This window comes from Lonchura striata, chromosome 5 (genome assembly GCF_050655825.1).
Source record: "Lonchura striata isolate lonStrDom1 chromosome 5, ASM5065582v1, whole genome shotgun sequence".
Lineage (NCBI taxonomy): Eukaryota > Metazoa > Chordata > Aves > Passeriformes > Estrildidae > Lonchura > Lonchura striata.
Window position 1 is genome coordinate 36,706,960 of NC_140707.1, and position 13,936 is coordinate 36,720,895.

The 13,936-nt window shown below is 40.3% G+C and overlaps 1 protein-coding gene across 5 annotated transcripts in view; it reads right to left on the reverse strand.

The window, feature by feature from the left end:
• Positions 1-13,936, reverse strand: part of LTK (leukocyte receptor tyrosine kinase) — a 92,832-nt gene that overhangs the window by 30,535 nt on the left and 48,361 nt on the right. For all 5 annotated transcript variants that reach the window (XM_085580284.1, XM_021533465.4, XM_085580285.1 and 2 more), the window contains 6 exons: positions 11,207-11,346; positions 9,315-9,452; positions 8,304-8,456; positions 7,343-7,443; positions 5,588-5,754; positions 430-524 (listed from right to left, as the gene is read on the reverse strand). In XM_085580284.1, the coding sequence (XP_085436410.1) occupies positions 430-524; positions 5,588-5,754; positions 7,343-7,443; positions 8,304-8,456; positions 9,315-9,452; positions 11,207-11,346 (794 nt within the window). The remainder of the gene's footprint in view (positions 1-429; positions 525-5,587; positions 5,755-7,342; positions 7,444-8,303; positions 8,457-9,314; positions 9,453-11,206; positions 11,347-13,936) is intronic.

Consider the following 13,936-nt stretch of genomic DNA (forward strand, 5'->3'; position numbering starts at 1 on the left):
CCTTCATTTTCTCCACAAAAATATGGCGACTTTTGCCTTTGACTTCAACAAATTTATTTCAGGTATCAATTACCAGGGTGCATAGATCAGCAGGGACTGTGAAAAAATAGTGTGATGTAATCTTTCCATTTAGGGTTAAGGAATAAGTTTAGTGTTTCTTGCCAAGACACACAGACAGGTCTAAACTATGTGATATAGAATATCCCAGCTTAGAGGAATAAAAAAAGAACACTAGGAAACTCTGACAGAGTAAAATTGCATCATTTGCAATCTTCAGTAGGTCTGAGATAAAATGGCATTGTTTTGAAAAAGTTGACATAAATTACCCATGCATACTCTATGGGGAGAACAGATTGTGTGTCCTGGGCCGCTGAGATATTGATTACACTACCTAAATTTTTAGGGGATTCTGCAGTATTTGTGGCTCACCGTCTGTGAAGCAGTCCAGGCCAAATGTGATGTTGTCGATAGCAATGTCAGCTTGGGAATTCCAGCCCCAGGTTGCCAGGAGTTCCAGTTGAAACCTTTGCAATAAAACAGATGTTTTAGAGCAGACTGACAAAGGACTGAGGAGAAGGAAAAACAAAACAAACAAACAAACAACCTCCCTAAAAATACAGTGTTCCCTTATCATGGAAAAAACATCATCACTATTTAGAATTCTTCCTCCAGACAAGTCCAGCTGAGCAGCCAAAAGGGCTTGCTCTAAGTCTTAGACACATATCAATCCCTAGTAAGTGCCACAACATTCATACAATTTCACATTTCATGGGGAACAAGAATGAGAGCCCCCTTCCCCTGCTATCTGCACATACACACAAGCAACTGTCCCCCACTAATTTTTATACACAAGCAACCATCCATATTCAATTACCAGAACACTCAGGGAATTAGACTGGGAGAAAAAAATCTCCTTCTTTTCACCCCCAAAGAGATAGAGTAAAAACTGAGCAGAATATCCAAATGTCTTGGGCCTGATCCTCAGCCAGTGTAACTCAGAAGGTGACATGAGTTTATTTCAGAAGGGTAGGACATCATCAGTCTCAGTCATAATTCCTTGAAGAGTTAGCTCCCTGGGCTGTCTCATCTTTTTCCACCATGAGCAGATGTTCCTTATCTAGGAGCTCTGTCACATCCATGTGTAGTGTTACCTTCTGAATTCACAAGGAAGAAAGAAAATAAGCTGAAGGATCTCCTTCTAATGGATAGGACTGAATTTTCTTCATTACATTTCAGAAATAAACAGATGTCTAATGTCCAGTCCATTTAGAGCTTATTAAATGCATATGGGCAGGACCTCTATTGCTGTCTCTGGTAAAGCTCAATGATGATTTATGAGAGATCAAGCACTGGTCTGCCTAACACATTAATCATTCAGCCTAGAAACACACTTGTCCCAAATTAGCGGCAATAAAATATGTGCGTGCATTCCACCCACCAACCAAATGTTGGTTGAGATCCACAGTCAGTTGCATGGCTACCTAAAAATCTTTAGGGATAAACTTATTTTACTCCAACTCAAGAATGACCCCTTGTACTTAAATGAAAGCATTCACACTTTCAGGATCTGAGCACTCTGGAAGTGCGTGAAGCAAATGCAAAATCAGGGGTCCCTTGAATGATCTCTTAGCTGTGGTGTTAGTGGGGGAATTTTTCCTTGATCCTCTTCCTACAGAAACCCTCCTCTCCAATAGCAGGCTTAGCGAGAGCATCTGCAAACCTCGTATATGAGTCCACTGACAAAAGACAATAATTACCCCATCTATCTGATGGAAGAGAGTCAGAGCACCCTGAGCCCAGAACCAGGGCACTATAGGACCCACAGGCATAGGCACAGCACCACATCCTACCCCTCACTTAAGGCACTCACATGGCATTATACCTGTGGTCAGGTCAATCTGCTGTGTCTGGTCCATGGACACAGAGCAGACAAGGGTCCCTGGCCCTGCACTGCAAGGAAGGTTTCTGCTCCAGGAGTACAAGGGAGGACCTTGAGGAATTCCTTGAGGAATGACACCCCCCATTCCCAGTGTGTGAGAAATGACATTTCATAACCTCTAGGCTCTGTATGCCTCCCCTTCCTCTTAGCTTCAGAAAAAGGGGAGGAATTTGTCTTTTGAACTCAGTGCTGTCTTAGCCAGAGGGGTTTCCAGTGTTCCTGTTCCTTGATCTCATTTTGCTGACTCCAGCAAATTATGTTCTCCAGCTCTCTGTTGCCTGGTCTTCTGCTTGTTTGGTTTTCTCCTGATATTCTTTTTCCTTGTGTGTGTGAACCAAGTAAGTGAACTTGCCAGCCATTCACCAGAGGCAGTTTTTCAAAGTAGCTAGATGCCCAGCTGGGAGGCTGATAAGCAAATTGTGTCTTCCTTCTCTCCTAAGAAATAAATTCATTGGATGAAGGGGTTGCTAAAAACTACCTCAATAGAACCTTCATGTCCTCCTTGTTCCTTTTGCTAAGGTTTCTCTACTTCTGGTCCCATAAAGCAGTTCATGGCCTGCAACTTGTTATGTTTAAATTCATGTCTACTCTACTCCCTGTCTGGTCTACTGTCTACCATCCCATTAAGGAACAAGGGGAAAGTACAGCACTTTCCTGTAGCAAGAGAAAGACAGGAGTATCCTGAAGATTTGGGATACAGAAAAACAGCATGCCAGCTCAAAATCTGCAATAAAAATTAACCTAGCATTGCTAGAGCTTACCAAGGAAAGCTGACAACACCCATAAATACACAGAATAGTCATTCAGGAAGTTTTATACCAAACAGCAGTAAAATTGTCCAGCAATGTCACACACCTCTGTTTACAATTGCTTTCAATTTAGCACTAACATTAAAATTATTTAGGCTGAACTTTTCTATTTTGGGTGATTTGGTATGGCTTTTCTAGTAGTCAAAACATTTTGTGAGTGCTGAGGATGAGGCAATGCAGGAATTCATGATTCTGACCATGGTCAAAATTGCTGGTAACTTTTTAAGCACTCTGTGCTATTAGGTATTGGAAGTGGGATCTGAAATCTGGGAGGAAGAGAGTCACATGGCAGACATGAGGTGTTTTTTTTTCACGTGAATGAAAACCGATTAAAATTCTAAGAAAACATATTTGAGATTTTTAAATCCCTGACATTTCCATGCCTGGTATTTTTTTAAATCCTGTAGTTTCCTCTTCCGTGAATATTTGAAAGTCTTAGGCAAAACGGTACTTTCCAAGCAGTGTTATTATGAACCATGTCAGGTCCTGCTTCAGCTGCATGAGGTGTGAACTACCCTTCCAAAGCAATGGATAAACATTTTCTTCCCCAGCCTTTCTTTCTGTTGCTGATTCTGGCCAAATAGGAGAAAAAAAAAAAAAAAAAAAGCTTCCTGAACTGAATCCAGAGTTAACAAAGTGTTATCCTGGAGAGAGGCTGGGAGGTCATTGGGAATTTTACAGCAGAGGGGCTTGGACTTGGTGTGCAGGGGATGTGGGCCCAAGATCTACAGAGAGAATTAAATAGGCAGTCAAACAGGAGTACTGGGAATAAACCTTTACAGTAGGTCTGGGGTCACTGAAATGAAAGCATGCAAGAGATAGCTAGGAGGAGAAGGGAAGTGCAAGGAAGGGATTCGGACTTCATAATAAAAAAACCAAAACTAAACAACACACAGAGACAACAGCTGCTAGAAGAGAGATGGAAACAAGAAGCAAGAGGAATTCAGAAAGGAAATTACAGTCAGAGGTATGAGATAGATAAAATGGTTTCCCAAATAGGAGGCTGAAGCAAAAGAAAGACCAAGTAAATGAAAACAAGGAAGAAAGGCACCGAGTGCCCACAGTAGTAGATAAGACAGGACATAAGGAGTAGAACATGGAAACAAGAAGACTGAGATGGAGCTTGTGTCCTGGGAGCACAAAGACTAGGGTTTCCTCCCTTGGGGAAAGCTTCAGCACCTTCTAGCAGTGTGCGTGCTTATTCTGTGTCTGCTATAGATCAGTGTACCAAATGACAACTTATTACTTCTGTCAGTCACCTGGCTGTCACAGGTGGTACAGATTTGCCTTCTAGACTGAACAGTTCCATCCTTACTCACAGTGATCATCACTGTAGTGCCACTCAGTTTTAAATTTGAAAATGTCATACAGAAAGGTTACATGAAGTAAAACAACATAAAACTACCTGAAACAGACTGTAATAATTAATGCATGCATTACCCAAATACATCTTTTCATTTTGCCTAAGTGCTCAACTTTTTCCAACATTACAGTATTTGAACATTTGAATATCAATTGGTTTTTGATGCCATTCTGGCTAGTGTTCAAAAAAAGTATCTTGCTGTCCATTTCCTTCTGCCATGTAAGATCCATTTTGCTTCAGAATTAAGGGCCAATACAGAAATTAGAGGCTTCAGGGAACAAGCATAAGGGACTGTATATCAGAGGAGGCAGAAAGTCTTAAATATGTCTGAAGAACACCTCGGTCTCTGCTGCAGACAGGGCCACAGTAGAGTGCCCAGAGAAAGAGCACTAATTCACTGGCCAAATTTTACATATTCATAACTAAACATATACTAATCCATAGGGCTTCAGATGGTGTCAGACAAAATTATTAAATACAGTGCTAGCAGGCAGACCAATAATACCCTAAAGGAATCATTCATGGCAAAGGTGTGTATGGTGAACACATGATAATACTGACACCAAATGTAATCAGGAAATAAAACTAGAAAGAGAGTAGAGCAATAATTATAATATTCACTGTATATACTTGGGGCGGGGGGGGGGGGGGGTTCTTCCTTAAACTTCATGTGAAACAGGTCTTCCTCAGGAATATGCAAAAAAAAAAAAAAAAAAGAAATCCAGATTGGAGAAATTTAAAAAAAAAGCTTATATTGTGCAAAATAACCAGCTACCAACACCAGCTACAGGAGGGCTTGAGATTGAGTGACAGTAGATAAGGGAGGAGAAATGCCTGAATAAAATTTGATTGCATTAAAATTTTTTAAATCATCAATATTTCACTTAATTTGAAAACCAATATTGCACTGTATTTCTACATCTAAACCCATGAAAACTTTCGTGTAAAGCTGATTTGGGCAACAGTCTTTTTCTGAAATCATTGTGGCAGTAATGTGGGAATGAAGGACCTCCAGCTGCCCAGGCTGCACTGATACAGATCCTAAACTGGACAGCTCTATTGGCTAAACTGTGGGATTACCATCCCTTTGATTTACATGAGTGTTTTTTACTGTGGGAGTACGAAGTGCCACTATGCTAATGCAGCTGTTTCCCTGCTGGGAGCACTTTACTCCTGTGAGTACACTGGCTTGCTCAGATTGCTAAAAGGATTTTAGTACAGATGCTTGCTGTTCCCAAAACATAAGTACTGTTTGAGGCTGCACAGAAGTGCAGTCACATGGTGTGGGCTTGTGTTGAGCTGAGCTGTGCATGGGCACAAAGATATGCACTTATGGCAGAATACTTCCTGAGCAAGCAGAGTCACTTAAAAACAGCCTTGAAAAAAGGCAGGAATGAAAGTGACACTTCACAATAAAGATAGTAACAATTTACTAAATCTATAGGGATAACCTACTGCTGACAGTGGAGCTCTTACCGGTTCTGAAGCACTGGCATTGGTAAGGTGATGAGAAACCAGTGGTCACCCCAGCTCCCTGCCCTTTCCCACATTGGCAAGGTGATTTGAGCTCCATTTATCTCTTCCCTGAGAGAGAAGGAGACTGTACCATTGTAGCTACCATAAACATGCACCGAAAATTGAATCTGTAACAGAAGAGGAAAAGAATGGTGATATGTGACAAAAGGGAAAGGTAGTTGCTTCTACCCTCCCTGGGAATTTGGGACACCAAACCTCCAAGTCAGGGTCAAACTCTTTAATGACAGAAATCACTAAGCCCCACTCACTGATTGTATTTGACTCAGCACCATTACTAGCACAGAATTTTCTCAGGGAAGACCTGAACTGGCACTCCTGTTGGGCAGCTGTTCTTCAACCACTGATGACAATATCCACAGCCTCTGACACCATCTGGGTGAGAGGACTGGTTTTCTTGTTATTGCCTTTTCTGAAGAGAGAGTTATCCTGCCCCAAATACTTTTGAAACAAGGACTAGGTCTAGAGACAAGAAACCTCAGTCCATCTACCTGCTCCAACTCCGAGGCACCACCTAAATTGTAGCACCCCTAAGACAAGTGAACAATAAAATCAGCAGGCCAAATAATGCCTTGAAGCAGGACTTGCTCCTCTTTCTTTGCAGCAACCACTTCCAGTTTGCTACAGAGCAAGAGAAAGTTGTCATTTCTGCCACTGCTGCAAATACTCAGCTGTCTTTAATGTTACGGAGAGCTCCAGTACTGGCAGGAAAGGGAGCACACGTGTTCTGCAAAGAGCAACAGCAGAAGTTTCTTGGTCCTGCCATGTGGCCTCAAATCCTTGCCAGGGGAGGCGAGAATGGATCCAGATCTCCTGTGGCCTCTACACAATAACCAACAGTTACTGCTTCTCCTCTCCTGGTTTTGTAAACCTATCTCTGACCACATTTTATTTTGTTATGTTTACCCAGCATATTTTACCTGGATTTATAAATAAATATAAATACCAAAGTTACATTTCTGGCACCTGCACTGTATTTATTTTTCCAGCTCTAATTAGGAGGCATCAAAGCTTTCTCTTCTTTCCCTAGCAAGACTGGACTCCAGCTCAAACTTTCAGCTTAATCTTCCTAAGTGTTATGACTATAATATTATTTAATATTTTTAATTCCAGCATCTCAGAGCTGCAAGGCAAGTTGTGTGATTTTATCAAGGCCAGGTTGCATTAACCTTATGAAATTCCTGAAGGATGTCATCAGAAGTTTATTATAGTCATCTATTTCTGGAAAATCTGATGCATTCTAACTTCACAGTCCTGTTCTCAGTGAAACTATCAAGTTTATTAACTCCTGCCCAAGTACTGCAGAATTTATGAAGAAAAATCTCAGCAGCAGATATACTAAAAGACTCAATGGCCCAGCCAGCCAGTTCTCTTTTCTACAAACACTGGCTGCTCCATACAATTTAGCTGTTGGCACCTCTCAGTTACCTCTCAGTAACTCTTCCTAACTGGTACAGTTAGGCTGGGGAGTTTTCTGCAATGAGTAACTGATTTGGGGCTCTGCTTGCACTTACTAGGAATGAACCTCACATCTCCTTTCCATTTCTGAACAAGTGGCCAGCTAGGCACTATAGCCAGCTCTTCTGCTTTCCAGTGTTGTGTAGAGTGTGCAGAGAGACAGGAGAACAGGCTAATTGTGCAAATTGTACCTACAGCCTGATGATTTACTCCACAAAGTGCTAAGACACAGTGGCACACCTGGTAGTCCTCAGTGGCAAGACTGGCTGGCAAGATGGTACTGTAAGCCCTAGCCATTCCACTTGTCTGAGTGCTGTCTGCTCGCATGTAGAGGAAGTGTCCTGTGAACACAAAAGTGAAAAAGACAAAATAATCTCTTGCTGTTTTGTGTAATCACTTGAAACAATTTAACATCATTAATGTTAGTGCAGGTATGTAAGCAGGGCTTGAGAGCAAGTCTGTTGGTAAGGTTATAATAAACACTCTGGTAGATTTCAGCAACACAAAAGCCAACATCCCTTATTGGAATGTGAGTGAATAAATCTCAGATACCACTCCGTATCTTCCTACAGAGAGGTGCACACCCATCTACACTCCTAATTCCTACACCATTAGCATCAATGACTCTTGCTGAGTAAAACATTGGGCTGGAAGAGTTTATTTGCAGTCTTTGTTTCCAGGGAGAGCTTACACAAGCTCTCAGGAGACAAACAGGACTCTTGTATAGAAACCTTTCATTTTGGCAGAGAGCTGTGAGGCAAGACTCATGTGTGCTAACACTTTTGACTTTCAGCCTGAACAGGTGAGGGTCTGGCCTCCCCTTTCTTATTTAGCAAGTTAACAGTTCTGCAGTTCTGTTAGGCAATTTTTACCTTGTGATGCAGCAGTTATCATGTTGCTGCTGAAGTACTCTGCAACTGTACAGTATTCATTACACAATTTTTTAAAGGTGAAGGAGAATCCTTGTATCTGAGAGTTTTGTGTTAACTTTTCTGCAGAACTTGTTTAATATAAAGTTTTGAGTCATGTTCAAAAGTTAATTTGAAGTTGTTACATTTGAAATTATTATGGGTGATACTGATGCTGAAGTTCATTTGGCAATGATGACAAAATTTTTAAATCAATTTAAATAAACTTAAGTTCAAGGCTATTGTGTACATGCATGCACAGAGAGTGGGAGAGAGAACAATGAAGAACCTACCACCAGTGGCTTGCAAAGTAGACCCTACAAATGAGTCCTCTTGAATCATTTCAGAAAAGCCCCGAATAGACCAAGAAGATGGTGCAGTTTCATTCAGTGTCCAGCCACACAGACCTTCTTCAAAGGAGCAGTGTGAACCCTCTGGGAGACTGTCTACAATCCAGAACATGAAAAAGTAGGAAAATAGGAGCAACTTTATTATGGAAGAGCACGAACAATAACAAGTGAAAATCCATTTTGGTTGTCCAAGTTATCCAGACTATGCTACACTATCAAAATAGGTCTCATTTGTTTATTTCCAGAGTCACCATTAGAAAGCCAACACTTTGCTTCTGGAAACATTTGAGACTTTTTTTGTGCTGTCCTACTCTAAATACTGGGCAAAACTGCATCCCCCATAATCTCAGGCATGGCAAATCACTGCCACATATTTGCAAATATCTGGCTACCTATGAAATTGCAGGCATCACAAAGTTTCATGTCCACTTAAGGAAGGTAAATCAATAGATTATTTTAAATCACCACTGTACTTGGAACAAAGCTAAAATTGCTTCTCAGCACCACATATACTGTTTTGGGATTTTCTGTCCTGATGTGCAAGAACTCCTGAACTGGGATCTTGGAAGGACTCGTGATGATTAATACCTTTCCCTGAAGGGAAGGTTTAGATCTTGGGTCCAACAGGAAATTGTCACCCAGCTGCACACATGTAAATAAGATTTTGCCTTTCTCTGAAGTAGCAATAACTGTGAAGGGAAGGTCATTTAGCTTCTTACTTCAATACTTAGGAAACCAAAACAATTTTAAAAAATCCATTTTATTCTACACAGGCTGAATTTTCAAAGAGAATCTTGGCATCCTATTAATGTAAACATAACAAATTAATTCAGGAGGTGAAATACTGAATTAATCTAAAGATGGAATAAATTTAACTTACTTTGTATTCTAAATTATTTCTTCTAATAGAATGAAGGTTCCCATGAAGTGTCATGCCACATGCCACATACTCACCACACCTCACTCCTTCCTCTTCTTTGATAGGGCAATCACTGCTGAACTCACAGATTTGTAGGTGGCTGACACAGCCTCCATGGAAGCAGGGGAATGTTGAGCCTTTGTCATATACAAAAAGGTCTTGATTTTCTTTATCTAATGGGAAAAAAAAAGATAACTAAATCCAGAGATGAGTTTACAGAATGTGTATGACCCTTCATGTGTATCAATTTTCACATGTACAACCTTGTCCTTTGTATGATAAATCTCTGCTTTTTTCATGTAGATTTCTATCCAGCATGAGATTCTTGGACCAAATTTCTTGCCCTTCTCTTTCTGATGTACTGCTTTTGCTGTGTTTGTTCTATCTTTAGATAATTTTTGATTTTTCTTTTAATGAAGGGCCTTGCAGTTTCCTACTGTGATGTGTTCCTCATTTCTGCAGACATGACTGTGCACCTGCCAAGCAGCTGTGACATGCTGCATGGCACCCTGCTGCTGGAGGCAGGAACACCCACTTATCTCCAGCCCTGACAGACACATTGCTATGCCCTATTGAGGCTCAAGTTTAACCAGCACTTGGGCTGCTGACTCATTTCTGTGCCAGCTTCCAGCTGTGGCATCCAGCCCATGAGGTAGCTGCTTCCACAGCAAGCTGGCTTGCTATATACAAATTTTATTTATGCACCCTAACTAGTCTAGTCAGCTCTAGTCTGGGAGTATTTTACTGACTTCACAGGTACCCATCAGCCAGACTGAACATGATTTTTAAGTCTGGTATTTCTCAAAAGCATAGCTCTCAATGCACTCAGTCTGTCCTGTGGATGCTTATGTGCCCAGGCCTATTGTGGACCTGCTGCCCTTTAGCAGAGCTCTGCACAGAAGTTACATTGGGCCACTACTACTCTGAAAAAAATGCAAAAGTTAGGGAACCAATTACAGGAAAAAGAGAAAAGTACACCTTGGCAGCAATCTAGGTACACACTCTAAAATAATATTTTTTCATGATGCTGTTTTGTGCCAGATACATACAACAGGTTTTAGAGACTGACAGCACAGTGTTTCAGGCTGTATGCATCCCCTCAAAATTCTAGGGCTGTCAAAAAAAATTACATTAAAAATATAGCATATTAAATTAGAAGAATAATGACTAGAATTAAATCTCTAATATGATCAAAAGCATGCTCACAAATAGTGTTTTCTTTTTACATTACATTCTAGGCTATTTCTACAGAGTCTGCAAAATGGAAGCAATAACATTATATTAAGTCATGAAATTCAGGAACTAAAGATGATTATGTCCCCAACCTGAAGACTGCCTGTGCTGACAGACTTCTGCAATTCCAAGAAGCCTAGATGATATTATCATGGTTCTGCACTGCCTCTGAGGATCATTTGCATGACATTCAGAACAAAACTGTACACTCCAGGTAAAACTGAGGTCTCAGCTAACCACTCAGTACTTTAGAGAAAATAATTACATTGTGATTATTTTCATTTTAGATAGAAATTTTCAGCCTAGCAGTAGCAAACAGACCCCATCAGGGGCAGATAAATGTTTCTTTTCTTCATAGATTTGTTAGATGAAGTCCAGGTATGGAAAAGGCTTTGGGTAGACTGTTGTTCTTGATTATTTGAGAAAAATACTAAATGCTAAAATAATCTAGGTAAAGACTTTTTCCATCCTTGTTGGATTCAGCATAAGTCCAGTTGGTTTTTGTTTTTGTTTTTTTTCCCCATATAAAGATCAAACAAAGTAAACCTCAAAAGTAGAGAGGATCACTAGAATTAGTTCTATAATTCTGAATTACTCATCTTTCTTCTAAGTCCTATCCTATCTCTCATCACCCTCATCCATTTTGGTGAGGATGCATTTGGTTATTCCAAACCTGTCTATGTTTGCAGCATACCATGAAAGCAGTTCCTGAGTTGCAAGGAGCCCACTGCCAGTACTCCAACCTCCTGTGCTCCACAGTTTGAATACACCAGGGTGATTTTGAAAGGTCTTTCTATTCGTCCAATCTGGGCCACCAGGTGTTTCCATTTCATCCTAGAGGACAACAGAATGTTATCAGACATACACACAGCACATTGGATTCCATGGAATCTCTAGCATAAAGATTCTGCACTGTACCAAAGAGAAGTAATAGTATTAGTGTGGGAAATGGATCAATGAATGCAAATAGCAAGATAACAAATGGGTGTTAATATAAAACAAGTGATGCTCAGCCTAGCAAACTCATGTAAGGTTATCTTTGCTGCAGAGCGTATTGCTAATGACAAAGAGATCCAGCTATTCCCAATGATTCTTAAATGGGTCTTAATTATCACCAGTTTTGGACACACTACCCTAATATGTGCTTTCCACATACATAATTGTGTTCTGTTTGCTATTGAAAGTACAGATCAACCAAGCAGCTGCATGAGACTCTGGATCTCCTCAAGCCAACACTGACATTGTCTGTTCTGGAAGTAAACATCTGACTCTGAATGTTTCTTGGTTGTGTCAAGAATAAAAACCTTTATCTGTGTGCTATCTGATTTTCCATCTTAGCAAACCACAGTACACCCACAAAGCAATGGATAGAAGAGAAGTGCTGTTCCAGGAAATGCAGATTACTTGTGCAATTTACATTTCACTACAGAGCAAATGCCATAACCTACAAGTCTAGACTGCAAAGGTTTCTCAATTGTGCAGCACTTGTGGCAGTTGGAGAAAGACAAATGGTCCCCTGCACCTAATTTTAAAGATGGTTGTCAGACATCAAAAGCTAGAGAAAGATACCAAAAGGGATTTTTGAAGTACCTCACTCAAATTAAGTCTAATGGAAGTCAAGGTATCCAGGTATCATTTGAAAACTACAGCAAAATTCCTTAAAATATTTTTACTTTATTTTTGTTTCCAAAAACTGTTCTTATATCTTAAGTTAACAAGACAGCAAAATACAGTTAAATATGTGCTATTATTTTGTAAATGGATTGGAGCAAGTCTAGTGAGAAACGAATCCTTGCTCTAAGCTCTTTTCTGAAAACAGTATCAGACAGAGTTAACTTTGCCCACATTCTACACACTGCTGACATTATTGGGGCCACTCTGGACAAGTGACCTAAGTGGCTGCCAATGGAGTAATAAGAAGGCCAGGCCACAATGTTAAGACATGTTGATCAGCTCTGCTCCTAGTATTACTTTTTTATTTAGGAAATGCCTTCAGCTGCAATGAAGTAGTCATGTAGCCTTTGTTCTACACCAGAAACACCTTAGAAGGCAACACCCAGATTACAAACACATCTCTTCTGGACTCAGTATAAAAATCACAGAATTGTATTTACAACTTGCAAAAAATCCAAAGCAACTGTAATTTTTTTTATCACCCTCTCTTGCATTCTTCCCTCCACAAACCAATTATATAACTTTGTATAATTTTTTTACTATCCCTTCTATGGCATCCACACACCTTTCCCTTTCACAATTCTACATACACAGAAATACCCACAGATATCCTGAACTCATATGAAACAGAGGTCTTCTTACAAAGATGACCCTATTTCCTCTATTTCCTGTCCCATCATAATATATTCAATAGTTCATTATAATTTAATTCATCTTCAGAAAGGTACAGCCCTGAACAGCAGCACCATCTCTACTTCCCAACTTTGATTGCCTTGCTTTCAATTTGTATTGCAGTGCAATCCAGCACCTATAAATATATCTCATAAATATTCTTATAAATATATCCCCTCACCACACTGTGGGACAACATCCAAGATCATCCAGCACTGACCCAGAACTGAGTCACTTCTGCTACATGACACAGCTTTGTTCATCACTCCATTGCATCCTGTTGACCACAAGAATGAATGAGCCATAGTCAAGTTGGTTCAATGAGCCAATAAGGGCAAGAACAATCTTTAAATGTTTCTAATTTAGCTATTAGGCATAGTTCTAGTACCACCACCAAGTTACAACCCACACTCCAGCTGAGACATCACAGTATTACCAGTGTTAACACAACACTGAGTGCAGGAACCTGGGGCACACAGCCTTTGATTCACAGCTGGTACATTTAGCAGTAGCAACTGAAGAGCCCCACAGCTGAAAACAATGACTAGTTCAGCTGCTGCACCTTAATCCTATATGCTTTATGAGCCAGACACTTTGGAACTTGCTGTTTATAGACTGGTACATCAAAATAAAACTACTAGTCATCTAAGTCAATAAACCAAGCTCTGAAATGCCATGATTTAGGAAGACAAGACTGTCTATTCTGCCATGTCTGCTGGGAGAGCTGTGATATCTGGTGGAAGAACAAGACCATCATCTTAAGCCCCTACTTCTGTGAATTGGTAGCTCTTCTGAGCCAGAGCACTAAGGTCCCACAAAACATCCCAGTTCTGTACTGAAATATCTTGGCTACTGAAATTTTCTCCATTTATAACATGGCAGAAAAAGCTGTCTAACATCCAAAGGCTGCAAAAATGACAAATGGCTTTGCATCACATAGAGTGCTTTTGTGTATGAAGTCTCTTCATCATCAAGGTATTTCCCTTCAGAGAAAGCATCACCCCCTCGAGCCAACTGCAGGAAGAATTCTAATGCTGTAAATAATTACACCTCCTTTGCTTGGTCCCACCATTGAAAC